This window comes from Macaca thibetana, chromosome 20 (genome assembly GCF_024542745.1).
Source record: "Macaca thibetana thibetana isolate TM-01 chromosome 20, ASM2454274v1, whole genome shotgun sequence".
Taxonomy (NCBI): Eukaryota; Metazoa; Chordata; class Mammalia; order Primates; family Cercopithecidae; genus Macaca; species Macaca thibetana.
The window spans coordinates 72121938-72146370 of record NC_065597.1 but is presented as its reverse complement, the minus strand read 5'-3'; the positions used below and the strand labels follow the sequence as shown (position 1 = coordinate 72146370).

Sequence of the window (24433 nt, the reverse complement as noted above, 5' to 3'; positions counted from 1 at the left end):
CACCTGTCTCAGCCTCCCAAAGGGTTGGGATTACAGGTGTGAGCCACTGCGCCCAGCCCCATGCCTGCCATCATGAATCACCTCCCATTCTCATAGTTGGTGCCTGAGGAGAGGGTTTTCTGGGCCCTCTCTTGGGGTCACAAGACAGGGAACAGGTGACACACACCTCAGAGAGGTCAGGGTGCGGTTGATCTTCAGAGCATCTGCCAGCGCCTTGGCCCCTTGTGGTCCAATGGAGTTACCGCGGAGGCTGAAGGAGGAAGAGAGAAAGAGACGCCTCCATCTGTTTCCCAGGCAGGGAAGGGGAAACAAACTGCATTGACCTTGAAATTCATGATCCTCTAAGTGAATGTATGAGGGCTTAGGATCTCATGTTTGGTGGAACCGGGGCAGAGATCCTTATATGAACCAGGAAGGAGTTTCCCCAAGCCTGTCCCAGGTGTTGGGGGGAAAGAAAGCAGGATCTGATGGACTAGTGGGCTTGGGCCAAATGTGGAGATGAGAATCATGGCCCCAGATGTAGGACCAAACATCTGGTGTGTCCCTGGCTGGAGCCCAGCAACTAAGGAGCCATGGTTCTGCCCGGCTGTCCTTCCGTCCCACCAGGAAGGCATGTGCGCTAAGGTGTGGCCTCCTTGTGTCTTACTCCCACAGGAGTCTTAGAAGCTACTCCAAATGAAGTATGGGTGTTATGTCCAGATGCTACCCAGGGGCTGAATCATGGGAATCAGGGACGAACAGACAGGTAAGACCCCAGTCATTTCCTACGAGGGGAGGGGACTTCACGAGATGCCTCACAACTCTTCTGGTTCCAATGGCAAAGGTTCGGCCTTGGTTGTCCTACTTACTCCAGAGAGGTCAGACTTCTGTTGACCAGGAGGGATCTGGCCAGAGCTTTGGCCCCTTTGTTACTGATCTGGTTCTCTGCCAAGCTGCCCAAGGAAAGGGAGAGGAGTGGTTATTTTGGGCATGCACATCTCATGGCCTCTTCCTCAACACCGTGCCCATGATTATTCCTGTGGGCCTCCCCACATCATCAGGGTCTGGACACAGCTGGAGATGAGGTGACCCCTGGAGCAGAATGCCAGGCACAGCAGATCTCCTGAGCCTGGGCAGCATAGGGCCAGAGTGGGAGGACAGACCCTCACCATGGCAAAGGGTCCCAGAAAAAAGTTTAACCAGAATCCAGCACAACAGCTTCTACACAAACAGCACAGCAAAGAAAATGGAAATCTCAGAAGCCTAACATGCAGATGGCAGCCAGTGGTGTGCTGGTAAACTGGCTCCCAGGAAAAACAAAATTTCAAAAACTGGGCTGTGCATGGTGGCTCATGCCTATACAATCCTAGCACTTTGGGAGGCCAAGGTGGGAGCATCACTTGAAACCAGGAGTTTCAGACTAGCCTGGGCAACATAGGAAGATCTTGTCTTTACAAAAAAAACATAAAAATTAGCCAGGTGTGGTGGCACACCTGTAGTCCAAGCTACTTAGGAGGCTGAGGAAGGAGGATTTAGCCCAGGAGGTAGAGGCTGCAATGAGTCATGATCAGTGACATCACTGCGCTCCAGCCTAAGCGACAGAGTGAGACCATGTCCCAAAACAACAACAAAACAAAAAGCAAATGCAAAAACAAATGCTACCAAACTGATTTGTAGCATTTGCCAATTTCCACGGTATAAATACTCCCACCAACACTAAGTTCAAGCACATCCAGCTTGCAAAATTCCTGAAAATTTAACAATCAGCTCTTGTGAACTGGTACAAATGAATTTAGGCACACTGCTGATCCTAGCCTCTTTTCTAGTGCAAAATGGCAAATAGTAGAGTTATTTAAAATTAGCTTTAAAAAAAAAAAAAAAGGCCGGGCGCGGTGGCTCAAGCCTGTAATCCCAGCACTTTGGGAGGCCGAGATGGGCGGATCACGAGGTCAGGAGATCGAGACCATCCTGGCTAACACAGTGAAACCCCGTCTCTACTAAAAATACAAAAAACTAGCCGGGCGTGGTGGCGGGTGCCTGTAGTCCCAGCTACTCGGGAGGCTGAGGCCGGAGAATGGCGTAAACCCGGGAGGCAGAGCTTGCAGTGAGCTGAGATCCGGCCACTGCACTCCAGCCTGGGCGGCAGAGCGAGACTCCGTCTCAAAACAAACAAACAAACAAACAAACAAAAAAACAAAAAACAAAAAAACAAAACAAAAAAAGCACATCTTGATCTGCCTTGAGAGCATGGTTCTGGGAATATGGTGATGGATCAACAGTGTTGCTTCATGTTTCCAGTTGCAGAAATAGTAGCTGTCTAGGCTCTTTGCCGTTTGTAGGCATTCAGCCCCATGAGATATAGTAGTTCAATTAGAATCCCCAGGCTGGTGCTCTTCTTTTTCTTTTTTCAGACAGGATCTCATTCTGTCACCCAGGCTGGAGTGCAGTGGCACGATCATGGGTCACTGGTAACCTCGAACTCCCGAGCTCAAGAATCCTCCCACTTCAGCCTCCCAAGTAGCTGGAAACAGAGGTGCATGCCACCACACCTGGCTAGTTTTTTAATTTTTTGCAGAGACAGGGTTTTACTATGTTGCCCAGGCTGGTTTCAAACTCCTGGGCCCAAACGATCCTCCTGCCTTGGCCTCCCAAAGTGCTGGAATTATAGGCATGAGCCACTGAACCCGGCCTGGTACTTTTCAAGCTATATTCAAGCAAACTGTTCACTGGAATAAAGTCTCTTTTCTCTAAATTCCTTTTCAGAGAACTTCAATTCACAGCATTCGCCCAGGCCACCTCTATATAAATGTTCTCAAATTCTAAAGTGCTTCCATCCCCCGAGACTTTATGGTATTTTATAAGTTGTATTTAACTGATAGTTGAAATAGAGATGTGGCACTGAGGATCAACTACAGAGAGGTAAAGAAGAGCATGTGGCCAGAGAAGAGATTTTTGACTTCATTCAGAATAATTTACTTTTATTTTTATTTTTAGTAAAGATGGCATCTTGCCATATGTTTCCCAGGTTGGTGTTGAACTCCTGGCCTCAGATAATCCCCCCACCTTCCAGATTGCTAGTATTATAGGAAAGAGCCACTGTGCCTGGCCCCCGAATAATTTCTGAGCACTACCTAGCCTCCTTTAAGCAAAACTAAAAGTTGGCTATTTTGTCATGTGCTAAAAATGCTGGGGGCTCTCACAAAGGAAAAAAAGTATTAATAATGAGAATTTGTCATTCTTTTTCTTTTCTTCTTCTTCTTCTTCTTTTTTTTTTTTTTTTTTTTTTTTTTTTTTTTTTTGAGACGGAGTCTTGGTCTGTCACTCAGGCTGGAGTGCAGTGGTGCAATCTTGGCTCACTGCAACCTCTACCTCCCGGACTTAAGCAATTCTCCTGTCTTAGCCTCCTAAGTAGCAGGGATTACACGCACCCACTACCACGCCCTGCTAATTTTTGTATTTTTAGTAGAGACAGAGTTTTGCCACTTTGACCAGGCTGGTCTCGAACTCCTGACCTCAAGTGATTCACCGGCCTCAGTCTCCCAAAGGGCTGGGATTAAAGGCGTGAGCCACCGCCCCTGGCCTAGATACCCTTCTAACCCCATTTTTACCCTCTTTAGGCACAGAAATGACTTGTTCAAACTCACACAGAGCCTACACCTCTAACCACACTCCCCAGTGATTTATTTTTGTTCCTGAATCAGTCTAAATTGCCATTAACTCAGATAAAGATTATTTCAGCCGGGCATGGTGGCTCACATCTGTAATCCCAGTACTTTGGGAGGCCGAGGCGGGTGGATCATGAGGTCAGGAGATCGAGACCATCCTGGCTAACACGGTGAAACCCCATCTCTACTAAAAACACAAAAAAATAGCTGGGCGAGGTGGCGGGCACCTATAGTAGCAGTTACTCGGGAAGCTGAGGCAGGAGAATGGTGTGAACCCGGGAGGCGGAGCTTGCAATGAGCCGAGATGGCGCCACTGCACTCCAGCCTGGGCGACAGAGCAAGACTCTGTCTCAAGAAAAAAAAAACAAAAAAGATTATTTCAGAACCCAGAGGCTTGTATGAGAATGAAGAATTACCCTTGGGTGCGATGGCTCACACCTGTAATCCCCGCACTTTGGGAGGCTGAGGCGGATGGATCACCTGAGGTCAGGAGTTTGAGACCAGCTTGGCCAATATAATGAAACCCTGTCTCTACTAAAAATACAAAAATTAGCTGGGCGTGGTGGTAGGTGCCTGTAGTTCCAGCTACTTGGGAGGCTGAGACAGGAGAATGGCTTGAACCTGAGAGGTGGAGCTTGCAATGAGCCAAGATAGTGTCACTGCACTCCAGCCTGGGCAACAGAGTGAGACTCTGTCTCAAAAAAAAAAAAAAAAAAAAAAAAGAAAAAATTACCCCTGGGGTTCTCTTCTTTAAACTCACCTCCCTAGGTCTCCAACAGCCACCCTTAGAGGATCACTCACATCGATTCAACCACAAACCCTGGGTGTGTGTAGTTTCTCAGATCCAGGAATGTTACTCCAGGAGAGATTTCATAAGCTCACATTCAGCATGTGAACTTTTGTCTAATTACAAGATGCGGCCGGGCGCGGTGGCTCAAGCCTGTAATCCCAGCACTTTGGGAGGCCGAGACGGGCGGATCACGAGGTCAGGAGATCGAGACCATCCTGGCGAACACGGTGAAACCCCGTCTCTACTAAAAAATACAAAAAACTAGCCGGGCGAGGCGGCGGGCGCCTGTAGTCCCAGCTACTCGGGAGGCTGAGGCAGGAGAATGGCGTAAACCCGGGAGGCGGAGCTTGCAGTGAGCTGAGATCCGGCCACTGCACTCCAGCCCGGGCGACAGAGCCAGACTCCGTCTCAAAAAAAAAAAAAAAAAAAAAAAAAAAAAAAAAAAAAAAAAAAAACAAGATGCAGGGTTTTTTGTTTGTTTTGCTTTTTGAGACACAGTCTCGCTCTGTTGCCCAGGCTGGAGTGCAGTGGCGCGATCTCAGCTCACTGCAAGCTCCACCTCCCAGGTTCACGCCATTCTCCTGCCTCAGCTTCCTGAGTAGCTGGGACTATAGGCGCCCGCCACCACGCCCAGCTAATTTTTAGTAGAGACGAGGTTTCACCGTGTTAGCCAGGATGGTCTCAATCTCCTGACCTCGTGATCCGCCCGCCTCGGCCTCCCAAACTGCTGGAATTACAGGTGCGAGCCACCACGCCTGGCCACAAGATGCAGTTTTTTTTTGTTTTTTTTGTTTTTTTTTTTTTGAGACGGAGTCTTGCTCTGTCGCCCAGGCTGGAGTGCAGTGGCGCGATCTCGGCTCACTGCAAGCTCCGCCTCCCAGGTTCACGCCATTCTCCTGCCTCAGCCTCCCGAGTAGCTGGGACTACAGGCGCCCACAACCGCGCCCGGCTAATTTTTTGTATTTTTAGTAGAGACGGGGTTTCACCGTGGTCTCGATCTCCTGACCTTGTGATCCGCCCGCCTCGGCCTCCCAAAGTGCTGGGATTACAGGCGTGAGCCACCGCGCCTGGCCAAGATGCAGTTTTATTTATTTATTTTTTTTTTTTTTTGAGACGGAGTCTCGCTCTGTCACCCAGGCTGGAGTGCAGTGGCCGGATCTCAGCTCACTGCAAGCTCCGCCTCCCGGGTTCACGCCATTCTCCTACCTCAGCCTCCCGAGTAGCTGGGACTACAGGCGCCTGCCACCTCGCCCGGCTAAGTTTTTTTTTTTGTATTTTTAGTAGAGACGGGGTTTCACTGTGTTAGCCAGGATGGTCTCGATCTCCTGACCTTGTGATCCGCCCGTCTCGGCCTCCCAAAGTGCTGGGATTACAGGCTTGAGCCACCGCGCCCGGCCAAGATGCAGTTTTAATTAAAAATTGCTTAAACTGATTTATAATTAAATTTGAAATTAAATTAAATTTGAAATTTAAAATTTTAATTATAAATGCAATTGGCTGGGTGCAGTAGCTCACGCCAGTAATCCCAGCACTTTGGAAGGCTGAGGCAGGTGGATCATGAGGTCAGGAGTTCGAGACCAGCCTGGCCAACATGGTGAAACCCCATCTCTACTAAAAATACAAAAACTAGCCAGGCGTGGTGGTGGGTGCCTGTAATCCCAGCTACTCGGGAGGCTGGGGCTGGAGAATTGCTTGAACCTGGGAAGCAGAGGTTACCTGCCTCCAGTGAGGTAAGAACCAGTGAGCCGAGATCGTGCCACTGCACTCCAGCCTGGGCAGTAGAGCAAGACTCTGTCTCGGTGGGGAAAAAATGCAATCCTGTGCCTAGAATGCTGTTGGACAGCAAACTTGGAGAGGTGCTTAGAGAACATCGTGCTTGGTATTATGTCAGCACATGCAGTGCTGTGGAAACACCTGCCCGTACACAACGGTGTCAAGTCCTCGGCCAGGTCACCTCCCTCTTCCTCCTGATGAGGCACCTGAGCCTCTGGCACTTTCTGGAATTGGGCAGAAACAAGCAGGCTGCATCTGGAGCCACATGCTCCAAGACACCTCTCCGTGGCAGCACCACTGGCCTGCTGAGTAGAGGATGATGAGAAGAGGGTTCCATACCCCACAAGACCGTGGGCACCCTGGGGGTCCCCTGGGTCTGCATTACCTGATCTTCTGAATGCGACAGTCCTTCCCACTCAGCACGCTGCCCAGCAGCTCCATCACGGGGTCCTGGAACTGGTTGGTGTCCAGCCTGGCCAAGGGGAGCAGTGACAGTGAGTGTCCCACCCGCCCACTGGCAGGGTGGGGGCCTTGGCCCGGGGCCTCTGCCTCTCTCTGTCCCATTCAGCGCCATCACCGCAGCTCTGAGATCTGCGCTCAGCCCCAGTGCTCGAACCTTTCCCATGAGAGTGAACAGGAGGCTCGGTCCCCATGAGACCTGCAGTTCCTATGCAGAATGGCATCTTCCATGGGCTGTCGTCCTCACCACCCCACACGCCGCCTGCCTCTGCGGGACACCTGGATGACCCTCAGCCTGTGTCCTTTCCTCCCTACTCACTAAGGTCCAGAGCAGTGGGCGGGGGGTGGGCTGAGAGCATTCAGGGGGGCAGCTTCTGTCAGACTGGATGGTTCTGAGGGGTTATGAAGTGAATTGTGTCCCCACAAAAGATATGAAGTCCTAACCCCCGGTGCCCCAAGTATGTGGCTTTATTGGGAAATGGGGTCACTGCGGATGTACTTTGTTAAGGGGGGGTCATGCTGGAGTGGGGTGCGCCTGTAATCCAATGTGACAGTGTCCTTTTAAGACTAGGAAGCACTGGCCAGGAGCAGTGGCTCACACCTGTAATCCCAGCACTTTGGGAGGCTGAGGTGGGCAGATCACCTGAGGTCAGGCGTTCAAGACTAGCCTGGCCAACATGGTGAAACCTCGTCTCTACTAAAAATACAAAAATTAGCCAGGCATGATGGTGGGCACCTGTAATCCCAGCTACTGGAGTGGCTGAGGCAGGATAATTGCTTAAACCCTGGCCGGGCGCGGTGGCTCACGCCTGTAATCCCAGCACTTTGGGAGGCCGAGGCGGGCGGATCACGAGGTCAGGAGATCGAGACCATCCTGGCTAACACGGTGAAACCCCGTCTCTACTAAAATACAAAAAATTAGCCGGGCGCGGTGGTGGGCGCCTGTAGTCCCAGCTACTCGGGAGGCTGAGGCAGGAGAATGGCGCGAACCCGGGAGGCGGAGCTTGCAGTGAGCCGAGATGGTGCCACTGCACTCCAGCCTGGGCGACAGAGTGAAGACTCCGCCTCAAAAAAAAAAAAAAAAAAAAATTGCTTAAACCCAGCAGGCGGAGTTGGTAGTGAGCCGAGATCGCGCCACTGTATTCCAGCCTGGGCGACAGAACAAGACTCTACCTCAAAAAAAGAGAGGACAGCACCATGTGGAGACAGACACAGGGAGAAGATGGCCAGGCAATGGGGCAGAGACTGGAGTAATGCAGCCTTTAGCCAAGGGTTGCCGTCAAACACCAGAAGCTAGAGAGGCAGGAGGGAACCTCTCCTATATGTTTCAGAGAGCACATGGCCCTCCTGGCACCTTGATTTGAGACTTCTGGCCTCTAGAACTGCGAGAAAACACACTTCAGTTGTTTTAAGCCACTAAGTTCATGGTCCTCTGTTACAGCAGCCCTAGAAGACTGATGGAGAAGCTCGGTGGTGGGGAGGGGATGGCTTCTGCTCTCTCCTCTGCCCCTTCCACAGCCCCGACCCCCGCTCTGGCGCCCACCTGAGCTTCCGGCAGTAGAGCAGCTGGGGCAGCAGGCTCTGAAGGACGCCCTGGCTGAGGCTCAGGGACAGGTTGGCCTCCTGGGCACAAGCGTCGGACACCTGCAGGAGGTAGGCCAGGGCGGCACGGTGCGGAGGACCGGTCAGCCTGGCCAGGGCCCCACTCTCCATGGCCTCCTCCACGCTGCGGACCAGCTCTGTGTGCTGTAGCTCGTGCAGGCAGTGTAGGACATTGATGTCCCGTGCACAGACTGCAGCATCGGGGCGCAGGCAGCCCTGCAGGAGCTCAGCCACTTGGGTCCGGTAGGCCTGGTGCTCGCCTTGGGCCAGGAGGGAGCCAGCCAGGAGGGCATTGACCCTCGGAGACAAGAGGCCGGAGAGGAAGCGTAGGAACACGTCCAGCCTCCCGTCCTCTGCCTGCATGGCCCGTTGGGCTGCGCTCCTGAAATGCGTGAGGAAACCCAGCCTGGGCCAGGATACGCCGCTCTCAGTAAAGAGGTCGAAGATGGCCCTCCTGGATGCGCCATAGTAATACGCGGCTGCCACAAACTCCTGCAGGGACAGGTGGGTGAAGCAGTAGGCCACCGACGATGCCAGCGTCTCCTCCCGCTGCAGGAAGCAGCTGCACAGGGCACCCTGCAGCAGAGCGAGGTCCACACCAAACGCCTTCATGTCTTGCTCGTAAAACACGTATTTCTTCTTGAGCAGCCCATGGAAGGCCAGCCGGCCCAATGTCCCCACCATCTTTCGGCCACCGTGGGCCACCTGCTCAATGCGAGGGCTTGCCTTGCCCTTCTCCTGCCCCTCCCTGCTGAGGGCCATCCTAAAGTACCATGAGTAGAGCTCGCACAGGGTCCTCGGGGGCCACAGCTCTGCGTCTTGGGGCCCCGTCCTGCTGCGCCACAGGTGGCCTAGCGCCACCCCCATGAGCCTGCAGAAGGCTGGGATAGTGCACATCAGGTACAGGGCCCTGTCGGCCTGTACTTGGCTCAGCGCCCAGCCCAGGAGGGCCTGGTCCTCGGGGAACATCTGCTCCAAACACACTTTGATCTCCTCCTCGTTAAAGCCCCGGATCTCCGTCATCCGGTCCACCAGGCCCCCCGGGATCTGGCCAGATGCACTGGGACGGGAAGTGATCCAGATGGAAACTTCCGGAAAGAGGTTGCCACGGATGATGTTGGTGATCAGGTGGTCCACCGGGATCTCCTTCTTGGGGTCCATGCAGGCCACGGTGTTGGAGAAGTCCAGAGGTGTCCTGCACTCATCCAAGCCGTCCAGGATCAGGAGGGCCCTGGCTGGGACTGCCACCGCCAGGCTGGGCTCGCCGATGTGCGGGAAGACGGAGCAGATGAGTCGGTCAGCACACAGCTTCTCGTGGGTGTTGAGATCTCGGAAGGTCAGAGGCAGCACCAGCGAGAAGTCCTTGCCGACCTGCCCATGGGCCCAGAGGCGGACGAAGTGCCTCACCAGGGTGGTCTTGCCCATGCCGGCCACCCCAATGGTGATGGAGACCCGGGGTGGGACAGACACCCGGGAGAGAGGCAGGAAGAGCCGGTCTAGGGCGACGGTCCTGGCGGGGCGCCCACCCCCGCGGGTGGCCTCCACCTGTGTGAAGTCGTGCTCCCTCAGCTGCAGGTCCGTCAGGCCCTCCACCAGCAGGAGGGAGGCCAGCCTGTGCCAGGGTCCAGCCAGCTCCGAGCCACCTCCCACCTTGCTCAGAAGGGCCTTGCGGTGCCTCTGTATCATGGAATCTGTGGGAGAGAGGCCAGTGGGGAGGGTGGGTAAGGGAAGAGTGGGCACAGACAGCCCAGGTATCCCCCACCCCGTGTCTGCCTCCCAAGCCAGTCCTACCACTGCTGCAGGGCCCCAGCGAGGAGTCCGGTGTCCTGTCCAGGGCCTGAGGCACCTGGGAGCTTTGACTGCCCTTCCCAGACAGCAGATCCATGAGGGCTTTCACCTGCTCCGCCGGGGAGCCTGTGCCGTGGCCCTGGCCGGCCTCCCTGCCGGTCCGCACCTCTTGCTTCCTCATGGAGTTGGGTATTACTTCCAGGAGCTGTGAAGAGAGGGCCTGAACCTGCTGCCTGCCATGCCCGCCATCCAGCAGCCTGGGACAGGTGAGCAAGCCCCCAGGAATGGGGTCAGAGATCCCCTCTTCCTCTTTCCTCAGCCTCACTGACCTGATTTCTAAGAACAGACTGGAAGGGCCATTTGTTTCTGGATGGTGACAATGATCACACGAATGCAGGGGCCCAGTGGATGAGAACTGGGGCCCTGGGCTTGCACCGTGGCCCTGCCACTTACCAGATAGGTGACCGTGGGCAGGCTGAGTCTCCTCTCTGTGCCTTGGTGTCTTCATTTGTGACCTGGAAATGGTGATGAGGCTACAAGTAAGTTCGCTCAGAAGGAGGGAGGAATGAAAGAAGCCACCCTGTTGGAAGATGTGGGAAAAAGAAAAAAAAAAGAAGCCACTCTGGGGATGCTACACTGTGTGATTCTGACTGACATTCTGGAAAAGGCAAAAGTATGGAGACAGGAAGACAGTGAAAGAAAGGCCAGTAGCGGCCAGGGGTTGGGAGGAGGGGTGAACCGGTGGAGCATAGACAATTCCTAGGGCAGTAACATGACTCTGTAGGGTACTATAGTGGTGGGTCCATGTCATTATCATTATACATTTGTCCAGACCCACAGAATGTACAACTCCAAGAGTGAGCCCCACAGTGACTCACACCTCTAATCTCAACACTTTGGGAGGTCGAGGTGGTGGATCGCTTGAGACCTGGGGTTTGAGACCAACTTGGGCAACATAGAACCCATCTCTAAAATTTTTTTTAAATTAGCCAGGTTGGAGGTATGTGTCGGTAGTCCCAGCTACTTGGGAGGCCAAGGCAGCAGGATTGCTTGAGCCCAAGAGGTCGAAGCTGCAGTGAGCCATGATCACACCATGGCACTCCAGCCTGGGTGACAGAGCAAGACCCCATCTCTAAGAAAAACAAAATAAAACAAAAATCTCTTAATTATTCTTGCTACTGAGTTAAAGCAAAAAAAAAAAAAAAAAAAAAAAGAGTGAGCCAGAATATAAACTATGGGCATTGGGTGATGGCAACATGCCCATGTAGGTTTATTGATTGTAATCAATGGACCACTGTGGCAGGGGATGGTGATAGTGGCAGTCTGGGTGGGGGCAGGCATGGGGCGTGTCGGAAGTCTCTGTACTTTCCTATCAGTTTTTCTATAAGCCTGACCAGATGCGGTGGCTCATGTCTGTAAGCCCAGCACTTTGGAAGGTCGAGGCAGGCAGGTCACTTGAGGTCAGGAGTTTGAGACCAGCCTGGCTGATATGGTGAAACCCGATCTCTACTAAAAATACAAAAATTAACTGGGTACGGTGGCTCACGCCTGTAATCCCAGCATTTTGGGAGAACAAGGCGGGCAGATGACCTGAGGTCAGGAGTTCAAGACTAGCCTGACTAACATGGAGAAACCCTGTCTCTATTAAATATACAAAATTAGCCAGGCGTGATGGCAGGCGCCTGTAATCCCAGCTACTCAGGAGGCTGAGGCGGGAGAATCACTTGAACCTGGGAGGCGGAGGTTGGAGTGAGCTGAGATCATGCCATTGCACTCCAGCCTGGGCAACAAGAACGAAACTCTGTCTCAAAAAATAAATAAATAATAAATGAGCCAGGCGTAGGCCGGGCGCGGTGGCTCAAGCCTGTAATCCCAGCACTTTGGGAGGCCGAGACGGGCGGATCACGAGGTCAGGAGATCGAGACCATCCTGGCTAACACGGTGAAACCCCGTCTCTACTAAAAAATACAAAAAAAAAACTAGCTGGGCGAGGTGGCGGGCGCCTGTGGTCCCAGCTACTCGGGAGGCTGAGGCAGGAGAATGGCGTGAACCCGGGAGGCGGAGCTTGCAGTGAGCCAAGATCCGGCCACTGCACTCCAGCCCCAGCGACAGAGCAAGACTCCGTCTCAAAAAAAAAAAAAAAAAAAAAAAAAAAAAAAAAAAAATGAGCCAGGCGTGGTGGGGGGTGCCTGTAATCCCAGCTACTCAGGAGGCTGAGGTAGGAGAATCACTTGAACCTGGAAGGTGGAGGCTGCAGTGAGCTGAGATCGCACCACTGCACTCCAGTCGGGGGGAAAGGGCGAGACTCCGTAATCCTAAAATTGCTTTACAAGGAAAAGCTTATTAATTACAAAAAGGAAATAAAAGAGAGAAGGAGGAGGAGTTGAAAAAGAGAAAATGCTGGTTCTCAGAGCAGCTGTTTTTCTTACTATGTTCCTGGGGTCTCCTGGGAGTGCAGGAACTCCTGGGCTCCCAACAGCGCTATTGGCCTGCTGCTGCTGGGGACAGTGACGCAGAAATTCAGAGAGGCAAAGCCGAGGCCCCCCACTCCCATTTGCCTCCTTGTTGCCAAGACTGGTTGTCATCCTGCCCCCACAGCCCTCCCACAGCCAAGGTGGACACTGAGGCTCCGAGCTTGCCCCCACCCACCCTGCTTCCCTCCTCACCAGGCGCCCTGGCCACAGCAGCCCCTCCAACGCGGCCCCAGAAACTCAATGGATGGGGCTCAGCCCTCCATTGTCCACGGTTCTAGGAGAAAAAACACAATGTGGCTAGCAGAGGTGATGGCCCACTGCTGCTGATGGCAACCCTGCATTCAAAAATAACCCCAGGTGGTGTCACTGCACAGAGAAGCAGGTTGGACCCCACCTGTCCACAGGGCATTTCCCTGGTTCTCAATGTTTAGCTTAAGAGTTTGCTGTTAGGCTGGGTGCGGTGGCTCACACTTGTAATCCCGGCACTTTGGGAGGCCAAGGCGGGCGGATCACCTGAGGTTAGGAGTTCAAGACCAGTCTGGCCAACATGGTGAAACCCCATCTCTACTAATAATACAAATGAGCTGGGTGTGGTGGTGGGCGTCCGTAATCCCAGGCACTCAGGGGGCTGAGTCAGGAGAATTGCTTGACCCTGGAAGGCGGAGGTTGCAGTGAGCTGAGATCATGCCACTGCATTCCAGCCTGGGCAACAGAGCGAGACTCCATCTCAAAAAACAACAACAACAAACAAACAAACAAAAAACTTGCTGTCTGCAGCCTTGGGATTCAGCAGGCTCCCTCACCTTGGATTTGCAGTGGGGAGCCTGGCTTTTTCTTTTTCTTTTTTTTTTTTTGGAAACGGAGTCTTGCTGTGTCACCTAGGCTGGAGTGCAGTGGTGTGATCTCAGCTCACTGAAACCTCTGCCTCCCAAGTTGAAGCGATTCTCTTGCCTCAGCCTCCCGAGAAGCTGGGATTACAGGCACCCGCCACCACACCTGGCTAATTTTTGTAATTTTAGTAGAGGTAGGGTTTCACTGTGCTCTCCATGCTGGCCTCGAACTCTTGACCTCGTGATCCGCCCACCTCAGCCGAGCCTGGCATTTTAACACAGGTGATGCTTTTTATCTGGAAAATGATAAAAGAAGCTTAGCAATAAGTAAATAAGTAAATAGTAAAGAAAAATAAGTAAAATAGTAAAGTAAAAATAAGTAAAATACCATTTTTCAGGCATTCACGTCATGGTGTCGAAAAAGTAAGGAGTGTGATCAATTTGAGTTTGGTGGCACCCAGGCCAGCTGAACTAACCTGGAACATTAGGAACAGGCCAAGGCCAGGCCAATCTCCTTATGCTGCCCAAATCTTGTTGGCTCTTCCCATTCTTTTATTCTTCTAAATGTCAAAACCAAGAGGGATAAAAAAGATGGGATTTTGGGCTAGGCACAGTGGCTCATGCTTGTCATCCCAGCACTTTGGGAGGCTGAGGTAGGAGGATCACTTGAGCCCAGGAGTTTGAGACCAGCCTGAGCAAAGTAGTGAGACCCTAGCTCTACAAAATGAAAATTAAAAAATTAGCCAGGCATAGTGATTCACACTTGTAGTCCCAGCTACTCGGTAGGCTGAGGTGAGAGGATTGCTTGAGTCTGGGAGGCTGAGGCTGCAGTAAGCAGAGATTGCACCATTGCACTCCAGCCTGGGCAACAGAGTGAAACCCTGTCTTAGGAAAAGAAAAAGATAGGATTTGAATTGACATTGCCTCATGTGCATGGGTCCATGTGGGTAATCTGAGGTCCTTTAGATCCTTCGGTAAAACTTTATATTTTTTCTCACCTCGATCTTGCCAGTTTCTTATTTGCATCTAGGTATTTTTAAAAATAGTTTTTGTTGTATGATGAATATTGTTGGCATAACAGATGATTGACTTTTGTTTATTTTATCTCATGTCTCATCAGCGTATTAAATACTCACATTGGTTCTCATCATTTTCCAGTTAATTTTCTTCAGGTTTTCAAATTACTTCAGCAAGGCTGGGCACGGTGGCTCACACGCATAATCCCAGCACTTTGGGAGGCCGAGGCAGGCATATCACTTGAGGTCAGGAGTTTGAGACCAGCCTGGCCAACATGGCAGAACCCCATCACTACTAAAAATACAAAAGTTAGCTGGGTGTGGTGGTGTGTGCCTGTAATCCCAGCTACTGGGGACACTGAGGTTGGAGAATCGCTTGAACCCGAGAGGAGGAGGTCGCAGTGAGGCGAGAATATACCACTGCACTCCAGCCAGGTGACAAAGAGAGACACCATCTCAAAAAAAAAAAAAAATTCTTCAGCAAGAATAATTTTTATCTCATTTCTGAAAAAAAAATATATATATATATATATATATTTTTTTTTTTTTTTGAGGTGGAGTCTCGCACTGTCACCCAGGCTAGAGTACAGTGGCACGATCTCACTGTAGCCTCTACTCCCATGTTCAAGTGATTCTCCTGCCTTAGCCTCCCCAGTAGCTGAGATTACAGGCATGTACCACCATGCCTGGCTAATTTTTATATTTTTAGTAGAGATGGGGTTTCACCATGTTGACCAGGCTGGTCTCGAACTCCTGACCTCAAGTGATCCTCCCGTTTTGGCCTCCCAAAGTGCTGGGATTATAGGTGTGAGCCACCGCACCCAGCCCAAAATCTGTAACTCTTATTTTGAACAATTTTACCACATTGGCCTATCACTTCCCTGGAGCAGTGAAGTTGCTGCAGCCCTTCTTCTTTTACTCTAGACTAGACCAGGAGTGGTTCTTGCCCAAACTGTTAGGTGTGATGTTTGTGACAGATTTCTAGTTTTCTTCTCCAATGGAGGAAGATTTCTTGTGTTCTGTTACCATTCAAATACTATTATGTAATATTTGCTGAAGGCATACTGTGTTCTGGATTTTCTGTTAAGCACTATATTTCCATAATTTATTTCTCATAATTCTCAATACCATTATTTCTCCCATTTTACGGATGAGGACACTGAGGCTCAGAGAGGTTAAGTGACTTGTTCAAAGATACATAGCTGGGAAGTGGGAGTTGGGATAGAAACCAATTCTTCACTGACACCAGTGCTTGTGCTGTATAATCTACTGCCTCTTAAGGTAGTTTTATGCTTTGTTTTGTTTTTTTGTTTTTTTTTTTTTGAGACAGAGGCTCAAACTCCTGACCTCAAGTGATCCACCCACCTCGGCCTCCCAAAGTGCTGAGATTACAGGTATGAGCTGCCGTGCCTGGCCACATTTTTTTAAAATGAGGAATGTCTGTTAAATTAGCAAATTATTTTTTAGCATATATTGATATATGATTTATTTCTCTTCATTTATTCAACCAGCAAATATTTATGGAGAGCCTGTTGTATGTTCTAGGCCCTGGGGATGTGAAGGTGACCAAGTTAGATCAAGTCCTTGACCTGGGGTTTGACAGGTAAGGAATAATGACAATGGAAAGGAAAACAAGTCAATAAGCAAGGCAGTTTCTGCTGGTGGTTAGTGCTGTGGGTGGAATAAACTGTGAGTGACAAAGAGGCCTGGAATTCTAGGAGGAGGGGGAGCAGAGGTGGTAATTGGGGAAGACTGCTGTGAGAGGCCTCTGAGAAAAAGCATCTAGGAGCAGAGAGGGCGAGAGAGAGTCATGCAGAGAGCTAGGGGAGGGGCATTTCAGGCCAAGGAAACAGCAGGTGCTTAGAGGAAATGCTGTTGGAGCACAGTAAGTGAGCAAGTGGCACCACCCCCCTGGGATGGGAAAGCCAGTCATCGCTGTTGTAAGGAGTTTGGATTTGTTTTAAGTGTGGTGGGGAGCCAATGGGGGGAGTGACATGAGCAATGGATATCAGATCTCTCCTGGAATCCATGAGCTACACGAAACAATTTTCTGATATTGAACCAACTTTGCATTCTAGAATACAATCTTCCATTTATATTATTAAATAGAAGATGTATATATTCCATATATGTAAAAAATGCATGGGCTAGCACAAGAATAGATATGTAAGTTAATAGAACAGGATATAGAGGCCAGGAACAAATATATTTATATTATCTACATATTAAGGAGTTTGGTAACATGACAAAAATAGCATTTCAAATCAGTGAAAATGGCACTGGGGCAATTGACCAGCCTATGAAAAATATTTTCCAGCTCTACTTCACATTAAACACAAAATTTATTTTCAGGTCAACTAAGGAGTTAAAGTTGTAAACACAAAACCATAAAAGCACAATTAAAAAATATGAGATAGTATTTTAAAATATTATTTGGGTAAAGGCTTTTTACAGTGAGACATAAAACTCAGAAGTCTCAGCCTGGGCAACATAGTGACACACCATCTCTACAAAAAAAAATAGCTGGGCCTGGTGGTAGGCATCTGTGGACCTAGCTATGGGGAGGCTAAGGTAGGAGGACCCCTTGAGCCCAGGAGGCTGAGGCTGCAGTGAGCTATGATCGTGCCACTGCAATCCAGCTTGGATGACAGAGCAAGACCCTGGCTTAAAAAAAAAAAAAAGAATTCATGAAGAGGGAGACTAGTATATTTGCCTTAATTGAATTAAAATATTAAATATTTAGTTTGATATTAAATAATTAACCTATTTATAAGTAATAATAGATGCCATAAAGTTGAAAGAAAAACCATAAGCCAGGAGTCAACACTTGTAACATACATGAAATATATGAACATCCTTAATATATAAAGAATGGTGATAAATCAATAATAAGTAACCAAATAAAATTATGAACCCCAAATGAAATAGAAAAAAGGACACAGAGAATTCATCGAAGTATAAATGACCAAGATATTGAAAAGATGCTCAATGTCACTAAGGATCAAGAAAAAAGCAAAAGAACAAACTATCATTTTTCATATGTCTCATTGGTGAATATTATAAGAACATAACAGACTGCATTGGTGAGAATGTGGAGGTAGTGGGAATCTTTTTTTTTTTTGAAACAGGGTCTCACTGTGTCACCCAGGCTGGAGTGCAGTGGCACGATGAGGGTTCACTGCAGCCTCAACTTCCCTGGGCTCAAGTGATCCTTCAAAGTAGCTGGGACTACAGGCGCATGCTACCACACCCAGCTAATTTTTATATTTTTTGTAGAGACAGGGTCTTGCCATGTTGCCTGGTCTGATCTGCAACTTCTGGGGTCAAGCAATCTTCCCACCTTGGCCTCCCAAAGTGCTGGAATTGCAGACATGAGCCACTGTGCCAGGCCTGTAGTGGGAATCTTAATACATAGTGGGTGGAAGTATAAATTAGTATAACAATTCTGGATTATAATTTACCATTATCTATTGTCATGAAATATCTTTTGTCCTAGAAATTCCACTTTTAGGAATTTATCCTAAAGAAATATGTGACCGGGCGCAGTGGCTCACACCTGTAATCCCAGCACTTTGGGAGGCTGAGGCAGGCAGATCATGAGGTCAGGAGATCGAGACCATCCTGGCTAACACGATGAAACCCCGTCTCTACTAAAAGTACAAAAAATTAGCTGGGTGTGGTGGCGGGTGCCTGTAGTCCCAGTTACTTGAGATGCTGAAGCACGAGAATGGCATGAACCCGGGAGGCCGAGCTTGCAGTGAGCTGAGATCACGCCACTGCACTCCAGCCTGGGCAACAGAGTGAGACTCCATCTCAAAAAATAATAAATAAATAAATAAATAAATAAATAAATAAAATAAAAATAAAGGCCAGGCGCAAGTGGCTTACGCCTGTAATCCCAGCACTTTGGAAGGCTGAGGCAGGTGGATCATGAGGTCAAGAGATGGAGACCATCCTGGCCAACATGGTGAAACCCCATCTCTACTAAAAATACAAAAATTAGCTGGGCGTGGTGGTGGGCACCTGTAATCCCAGCTACTCAGGAGGCTGAGTCAGGGAATTACTTGAACCCAGGAGGCAGAGCTTGTAGTGAGTCAAGACGGTGTCACTGCACTCTAGCCTGGGCGACAGAGCGAGACTCTATCTCCAAAAAAAAAAAAAGAATCAAATATCTAGGAATAAATGTAGCAAAAATTTGCAAGACCTCTATACTGAAAACTATAAAACATTACTGAGAGAAATCAAAAAACATTGAAAGGAGGTATGGAGGCTGGGCACCACGGCTCACCCCTATAATCCCAGCACTTTGGGAGGCCAAGGTGGGTGGATTGCTTGAGCCCAGGAGTTTGAGACCGACCAGCCTGAGCAACATGGGCAAAACCCTGTCTCTATAAAAAGTAGAAAAAAAAAAATTAGCTGAGCACGGTGGCACATGCCTGTAATCCCAGCTACTCAGGAAGCTGAGGTGGGAGAATCGCTTAACCCTCACCATCGAGGCCACAGTGAGCTGAGATCTCACCACTCCACTCCAGCCTGGATGACAGAGCAAGACCCTGTCTCAAAAAAAAAAAAAAAAAAAAAAGTTAAACTAGCAACTATCTAAACATTCAAAGGTATGTCAGCCCAAACGAAGTGGTGCTGCTGTCTGCCTGATAGGCCAGAGGCCAGGACACGGGAGCCTCTGTCCTTCTCTCCATTGTGTGACATTAGGGTGTGGCCCAGGTGGACACAGTCTCCTGTTGGATGTCCAGGTGCACCCAACAGGTGACCAGCCCTGCTGCTGGGGGCAGGAGTGGCCTGGAGGATGAGAGGACCACACGGAAGAAGTCCCAGCTCAAGGCCTCTCAGCACCGGTGGGGCATCATCTGGAGTCTTATTGATTGATTTAAAATTTTGGTGAAATACACATAACACAAAATTTACCATTTTAACCATTTAAAAAATAATTTTCCTTAAAAAATAGAGACAGGGTCTTGCTTTGTCACTAAAATATAAAGACAGGGTCCTGCTTTGTCAGCCAGGCTGGAGTGCAGTGGTACGATCTTGGCTCACTGCAGTCTTGACCTCCTGGGCTCAAGCAATTCTCCCACCTCAGCCTTCTGAGTAGCTGGGATTACAGGTGAAGACCACCATGCTTGGCCCATGGTAACCATTTTATCTTTTATTTTTAATTTTTAACTTATTATTATTATTATTTGAGACAGAGTTTCACTCTGTTGCCCAGGCTGGAGTGTAATGGCACCATCTCAGCTCACTGCAACCTCTGCCTCCTGGGTTCAAGCAATTCTCCCACCTCAGGCTCCTGAGTAGCTGGGATTATAGGCACCCACCATCAATACCATTTGTATTTTTGCAGAGACAGGATTTCACTATGTTGGCCAGGCTGGTCTGGAACTCCTGACCTCCCAAAGTGCTGAGATTACAGGTGTGAACCACCGCGCCTGGCCTTGTGGGGCATGGTTTTTAAATAACCGGTGCTCCCCCTGACCACCCAGAGATTCGATTGGTCTGGCTTGGGCCATGTGGATCTAGTTTAAACTCCTCAGGTGATTCTAACCAGAGTTGAGAACCACGGGACCTGAGCGGGGCTGGGAGAGGAATGAGGGAGGGACAGTGCTGGCAGGAGTCAGGGGCTGGGGCGAGGCAGGACTCACATGTGCCTGGGAAGGCGGGGCTGGGGCTGGCGAGCACCCCTGCCTCTGCGGCCTCATTAGTCTCTCAGTGTTGGGGGTCAGCACTCCCTCCTGACCAGACACCCCTCTTTGTGGGCCCACAACCTTGGGTCCAGGGTTGCCAGATACAGCAAATTAAAATACAAGACAAAGCTGGGTGCAGCTTTGTAATCCCAGCACTTTGGGAGGCTGAGGTGGGCAGATCACCTGAGGTCAGGAGTTCAAGACCAGCCTGACCAACATGGTGAAACCCCATCTCTACTAAAAACACAAACATTAGCCGGGCGTGGTGGTGGACACCTGTAGTCCCAGCTGCTCTGGAGGCTGAGGCAGGAAAATCGCCTGAACTCAGGAGGCGGAGGCTGCAGTGAGCTGAGATCGCACCACTGCACTCCAGCCGGGGTGACAGAGCAAGGCTGTCTCAAAAAATAATAATAAAATAAAAATACGAGATACCCACAGATACTTAAATTTCAGATAAACGACATAATTTTTAGTATAGACATAGCTCATGTCATACTGGAGACATATTTCTACCAAAGAAATGGATTATCTGAAATTCAGATTTGACCGATTGTCCTGTATCTGATCTGGCACCCCTACTCAGGCCCCACTCAGACGAAACTGGCTTTCACACTCGGACACTTTCCCTAAAAAGGACAGAGGAGGGGTGAACCAACCCCCGCATTGCCAGAACCTCCCAGGGCCAGCCCCAGAGGCTGATGGGGGTTGGTGACCTGGCTGCCACCACTGCCAGGCCCTGCACACAGCCCTGACATCCGTCTGGCAGGCTGGAGCCTTCCACAGACCTCTCAGCAGAGTGAGGTCGCGAGGCCACAGATGCCACTATGGACGGTCAGGCAGCCCCTGTGAGTGCGGCTGAAAGACAGACTGAGGACAGGTGGGCCTCGGGTTGCTTTGGGGGATCTGAAGACCAGAGGTCGATCCACAGCTGGTCTGAGCTGCCGTGAGCAGGGTGAGGCCAGAGGGACGAGTAGGTGCCACTGCTGCCTCCTCCCCGGGAGCCTCCCAGGTAGCACCAGGGTTCACCCCTAGAGCTTTGTCTGTGGGCAGAGGTGGACCTGAGGCCTTCCTGGTGTGGTGTGGGCTCAGGCGCAGTCCCTCAGGCTCTGCGAATGGGCTGCTGCCTCATTCCTGAGAAGCCTCAGCCCTGACGGACTCGCCGCCTCTGCCCATCACCCGCCCACCTGGTCTGTGCCTCAGTCCTCACGGGGACCTGCTGGGTCCTTTCCTGCCACTTGGCGCCCAGGTGGGACCTCCCGGTGCTGGCCGCCCACCTGAGCTGCCGGTATCTCCCGCTGCGGCTGCTTGGACAGTCCTTTCTTCCCACACGCTGCCCCTCTCCCCTCCCAGGGCCTCGAAATTCAGGACTCGGTCCTCTCGAGGTGGCCCCAGCGTCATCACTTGAGCTCAAAGCCTTCCCGAAGGAAGAGGCACCTGCACCTCAGGGCCCCACCCTGCTCACTGCACGGACCCCTAGAGTCCAAGGGGTGGAGAGGCCCAGCCCTGGGGAGCCCAGCACCCTGGCACAGAGCGCGGCGTCGTGCAGCCTACAGCCTGTGATGGCTGACAGTGAGCCCCAGGCTTGGGGGGCACCTCCAGGGAGGGGACCAGCAAGGACACCAGGGCCCCTGGAGCCTGGCCACAGGGGAAGACCCTGCAGCCAACACCTAGGCTGGCCCAGGGCAGTGGCAGTTCTCCCAAGAAGGCCTCCGTGGTTGCCATCTCTCTCGAGCCTTGTCTCACCCAAGGCTGTGGCCGGGAGAGGCCCTGGGGCTGCCCACTCACCTGGGGGCGGCGTCTGCACCCTCCCTGCCGCTCATGACCTTGCCCCTCCTGTGTTGTCACCTCCATCTACAGGTGGGGAGCTGAGGCCCAGAGAAGTAAGTAGCCTCCCATGGGGGGTCCCAGTGCTAGGAAGGGTGTCCGGGTCTGATGATTCCCCGGGCCGTGGCTCAGCATCACCACCGCCTACCCCCAGCACCTTCAAGATGCTTCCTGCTCCTCCTGGGCCATCACTGGCACCTGGGGGAGCTGGGCTTTGCCCTGGACCTGTCCTGGGCTATCCTTAGGCACATGTCTGTTTTTTTTTTCTCTTTTTTTTTTTTTTTGAGACGGAGTCTCGCTTTGTCACCCAGGATTAAGTGCAGTGACTCGATCTCGGCTCACTGCAACCTCCGCCTCCTGGGTTCAAGCAATTCTCCTGCCTCAGCCTCCTGAGTAGCTGGGATTACAGGCGTCTGCCACCATGCCTGGCTAATTTTTTTTTTTTTTGTATTGTTAGTAGAGATGGGGTTTCACCACGTTGGCCAGGCTGGTCTCAAACTCCTGACCTCAAGTGATCTGCCCGCCTTGGCCTTCCAAAGTGTTGGGATTACAGGCATGAGCCACTGTCCCTGGCCACGTCTGTTTTTTCTACAGCATGAGCCAGTCCTCCCCCCGGAGACACCTTGGAGTCTTGTGGAGTCTCCCGAGTCCCCCTCCCCAGAGTAGCTCAGGCCTTAAGGCCACCATCCTTCCTGCTAGCATCCCTTCTCCCTCCCCTGCCCTGCACTGAGGTCACCTGGACCCAGCTTACCTCTCGGGCCTCAATGCTGCTCCAGGGACACCAAGACTGGGGGGCCTGGGGGCTCCATCTCCGTGTTCCTGGGCTCAGCCCTGCTCCAGCTGGGTGGTGGTAGATGCCCTGGGGATCCCTGTGCCAGCCCGAGTCCTCAGGACCAGGGATCAGGGCGCTTCCCACGCCAACCGACCGACCATGCGGCGGCCGAGAGTAGTGTAGCCCTGACCTTCTGCAGCCCCGCCGAGCCCACCGGCTGTCCCTGCAGCTCCGGGTCGTCACCTCTTCCTGTGCTGGGCTCCACCTCAACCTTCCTTCCTGTCTGATTTCAACAGCCAACAGCCTCACAGACACATCGAGGAGCCAGGGCTCCCAGGCTTGGTCACTGCCCTCCTGTAAGTCAAGTGTGGCGGTGATGCTGGGGGTCTTGACTCTGGGACTGTGTCCCTGCAGGTGGCATGCTCAGGATAAAGTGGCCGGTGCCAAGATTGTTGAAACATCACCTCCATCCCGCCACAAAGGAAGCTGCCCTGCTATCGATAAATGCTTGTTTTCAGGCGGGTGGTGGTCAGGAAATCAAGTGAGCAGCCTGAAGTCACGCAACTAGAGGGTGACCCCACCAGGACCGAACTGCACCCTCCCACCTCCAGGCCACCCTGTGGCCTGCCCTATTTATTTATTTATTTGTTTGTTTATTTATCTAAGACAGAGTCTTGCTCTGTTGCCCAGGCTGGAGTGCAGTGGTGCAGTCTCAGCTCACTGCAACCTCCCCTTCCCGGATTCAAGAGATTCTCCTACCTCAGCCTCCTGAGTAGCTGGGATTACGGGCATGCACCACCATGCCCTGCTAATTTTTGTATTTTAGTACAGGAGGGGTTTCGCCATGTTGGCCAGGCTGGTCTTGAATGCCTGACCTCAGGTCATCTGCCCGCCTTGGCCTCCCAAAGTGCTGAGATTACAGGCGTGAACCACTGCACCCAGCCTATTTATTTTTTGAGACAGGATCTTGCTCCGTCACCCAGACTGGAGTGCAGTGATGTGATCTCGGCTCACTGTAGCCTCCACCTCCTGGGGCTCGAGTGATCCTCCTGCGTTGGCCTCCCAAAACACAGAGATTACAGGTGTGAGCCACTGTGCTCCCCCTTTGAACACCTCTTGCCTTCTTTTCTCTCTGTCATTCAGTAGGCACCTCTGACTCAGCTGTGCCCCATAACATCTTCCTGTGACCAAAGGGCTCCCCAGAGGCAGGTCACCTGTACCCTAAGAGGAAACAGGAGAATGTCACTGTCCGCAGCAAGGGATCCCACTCGGCGCATGGATGGCCTGCCCTGACAGGGAAGGGCGTGAGGGGAAAGGACATGGCCCAGAGCAAGCCACGTGAGAAAAATTACAATAAAGGAAAAGTATGGGACATCCACCGGGGACAGGGAGCAAGCAACATGGGGCCACTGAGGGAAGCAGATGACAAGGTGGGAGCCAAGGGACAGGGGTCTTGGGGTCTGAATTTTCCTCAGCAAGCAAGTGGGAGCCTGCGATGGTTGTAGAGCAGGAGAACAGTAGGTCTGGACTCATAGAGCAGCTTGTGGCTCAGGGGAGGTGGGAGGGTTAGCTGGCTCCCCAGAGCCTGTGTGGGTGATGGGGGGAGGGAACTGAGGCAGGAGACCAGAAGTGCTCCTGCACATTCCCCTGCCTGCCTTTTTTCCCTCCTTCCTCTGCCTCCCTCCCAACAATGCTGAGCATGCAGGAACGTGCTGGGTGCTGGGAGGACACCATGGGCCCTCGAGAAGGCTGCCTGAGGCTCCAG

The 24433-nt window shown here is 51.5% G+C and overlaps 1 protein-coding gene across 7 annotated transcripts in view; it reads right to left on the bottom strand.

The window, feature by feature from the left end:
• The window catches only part of NLRC3 (NLR family CARD domain containing 3), a 41123-nt gene extending 18196 nt beyond the window's left edge, over positions 1–22927 (bottom strand). The window contains exons 1-9 of one of the 7 annotated variants that reach the window (XM_050774220.1): positions 22648–22927; positions 12723–12804; positions 12486–12554; positions 10510–10571; positions 10060–10261; positions 8210–9959; positions 6593–6679; positions 849–932; positions 167–250 (exon numbers count right to left, since the gene is read on the bottom strand). In XM_050774220.1, the coding sequence (XP_050630177.1) occupies positions 167–250; positions 849–932; positions 6593–6679; positions 8210–9959; positions 10060–10237 (2183 nt within the window). In that variant the 5' untranslated portion in view covers positions 10238–10261; positions 10510–10571; positions 12486–12554; positions 12723–12804; positions 22648–22927. The other 6 variants (XM_050774216.1, XM_050774221.1, XM_050774217.1 and 3 more) reach the window with 6 other exon arrangements.
• Positions 22928–24433: the final 1506 nt, after the last annotated feature.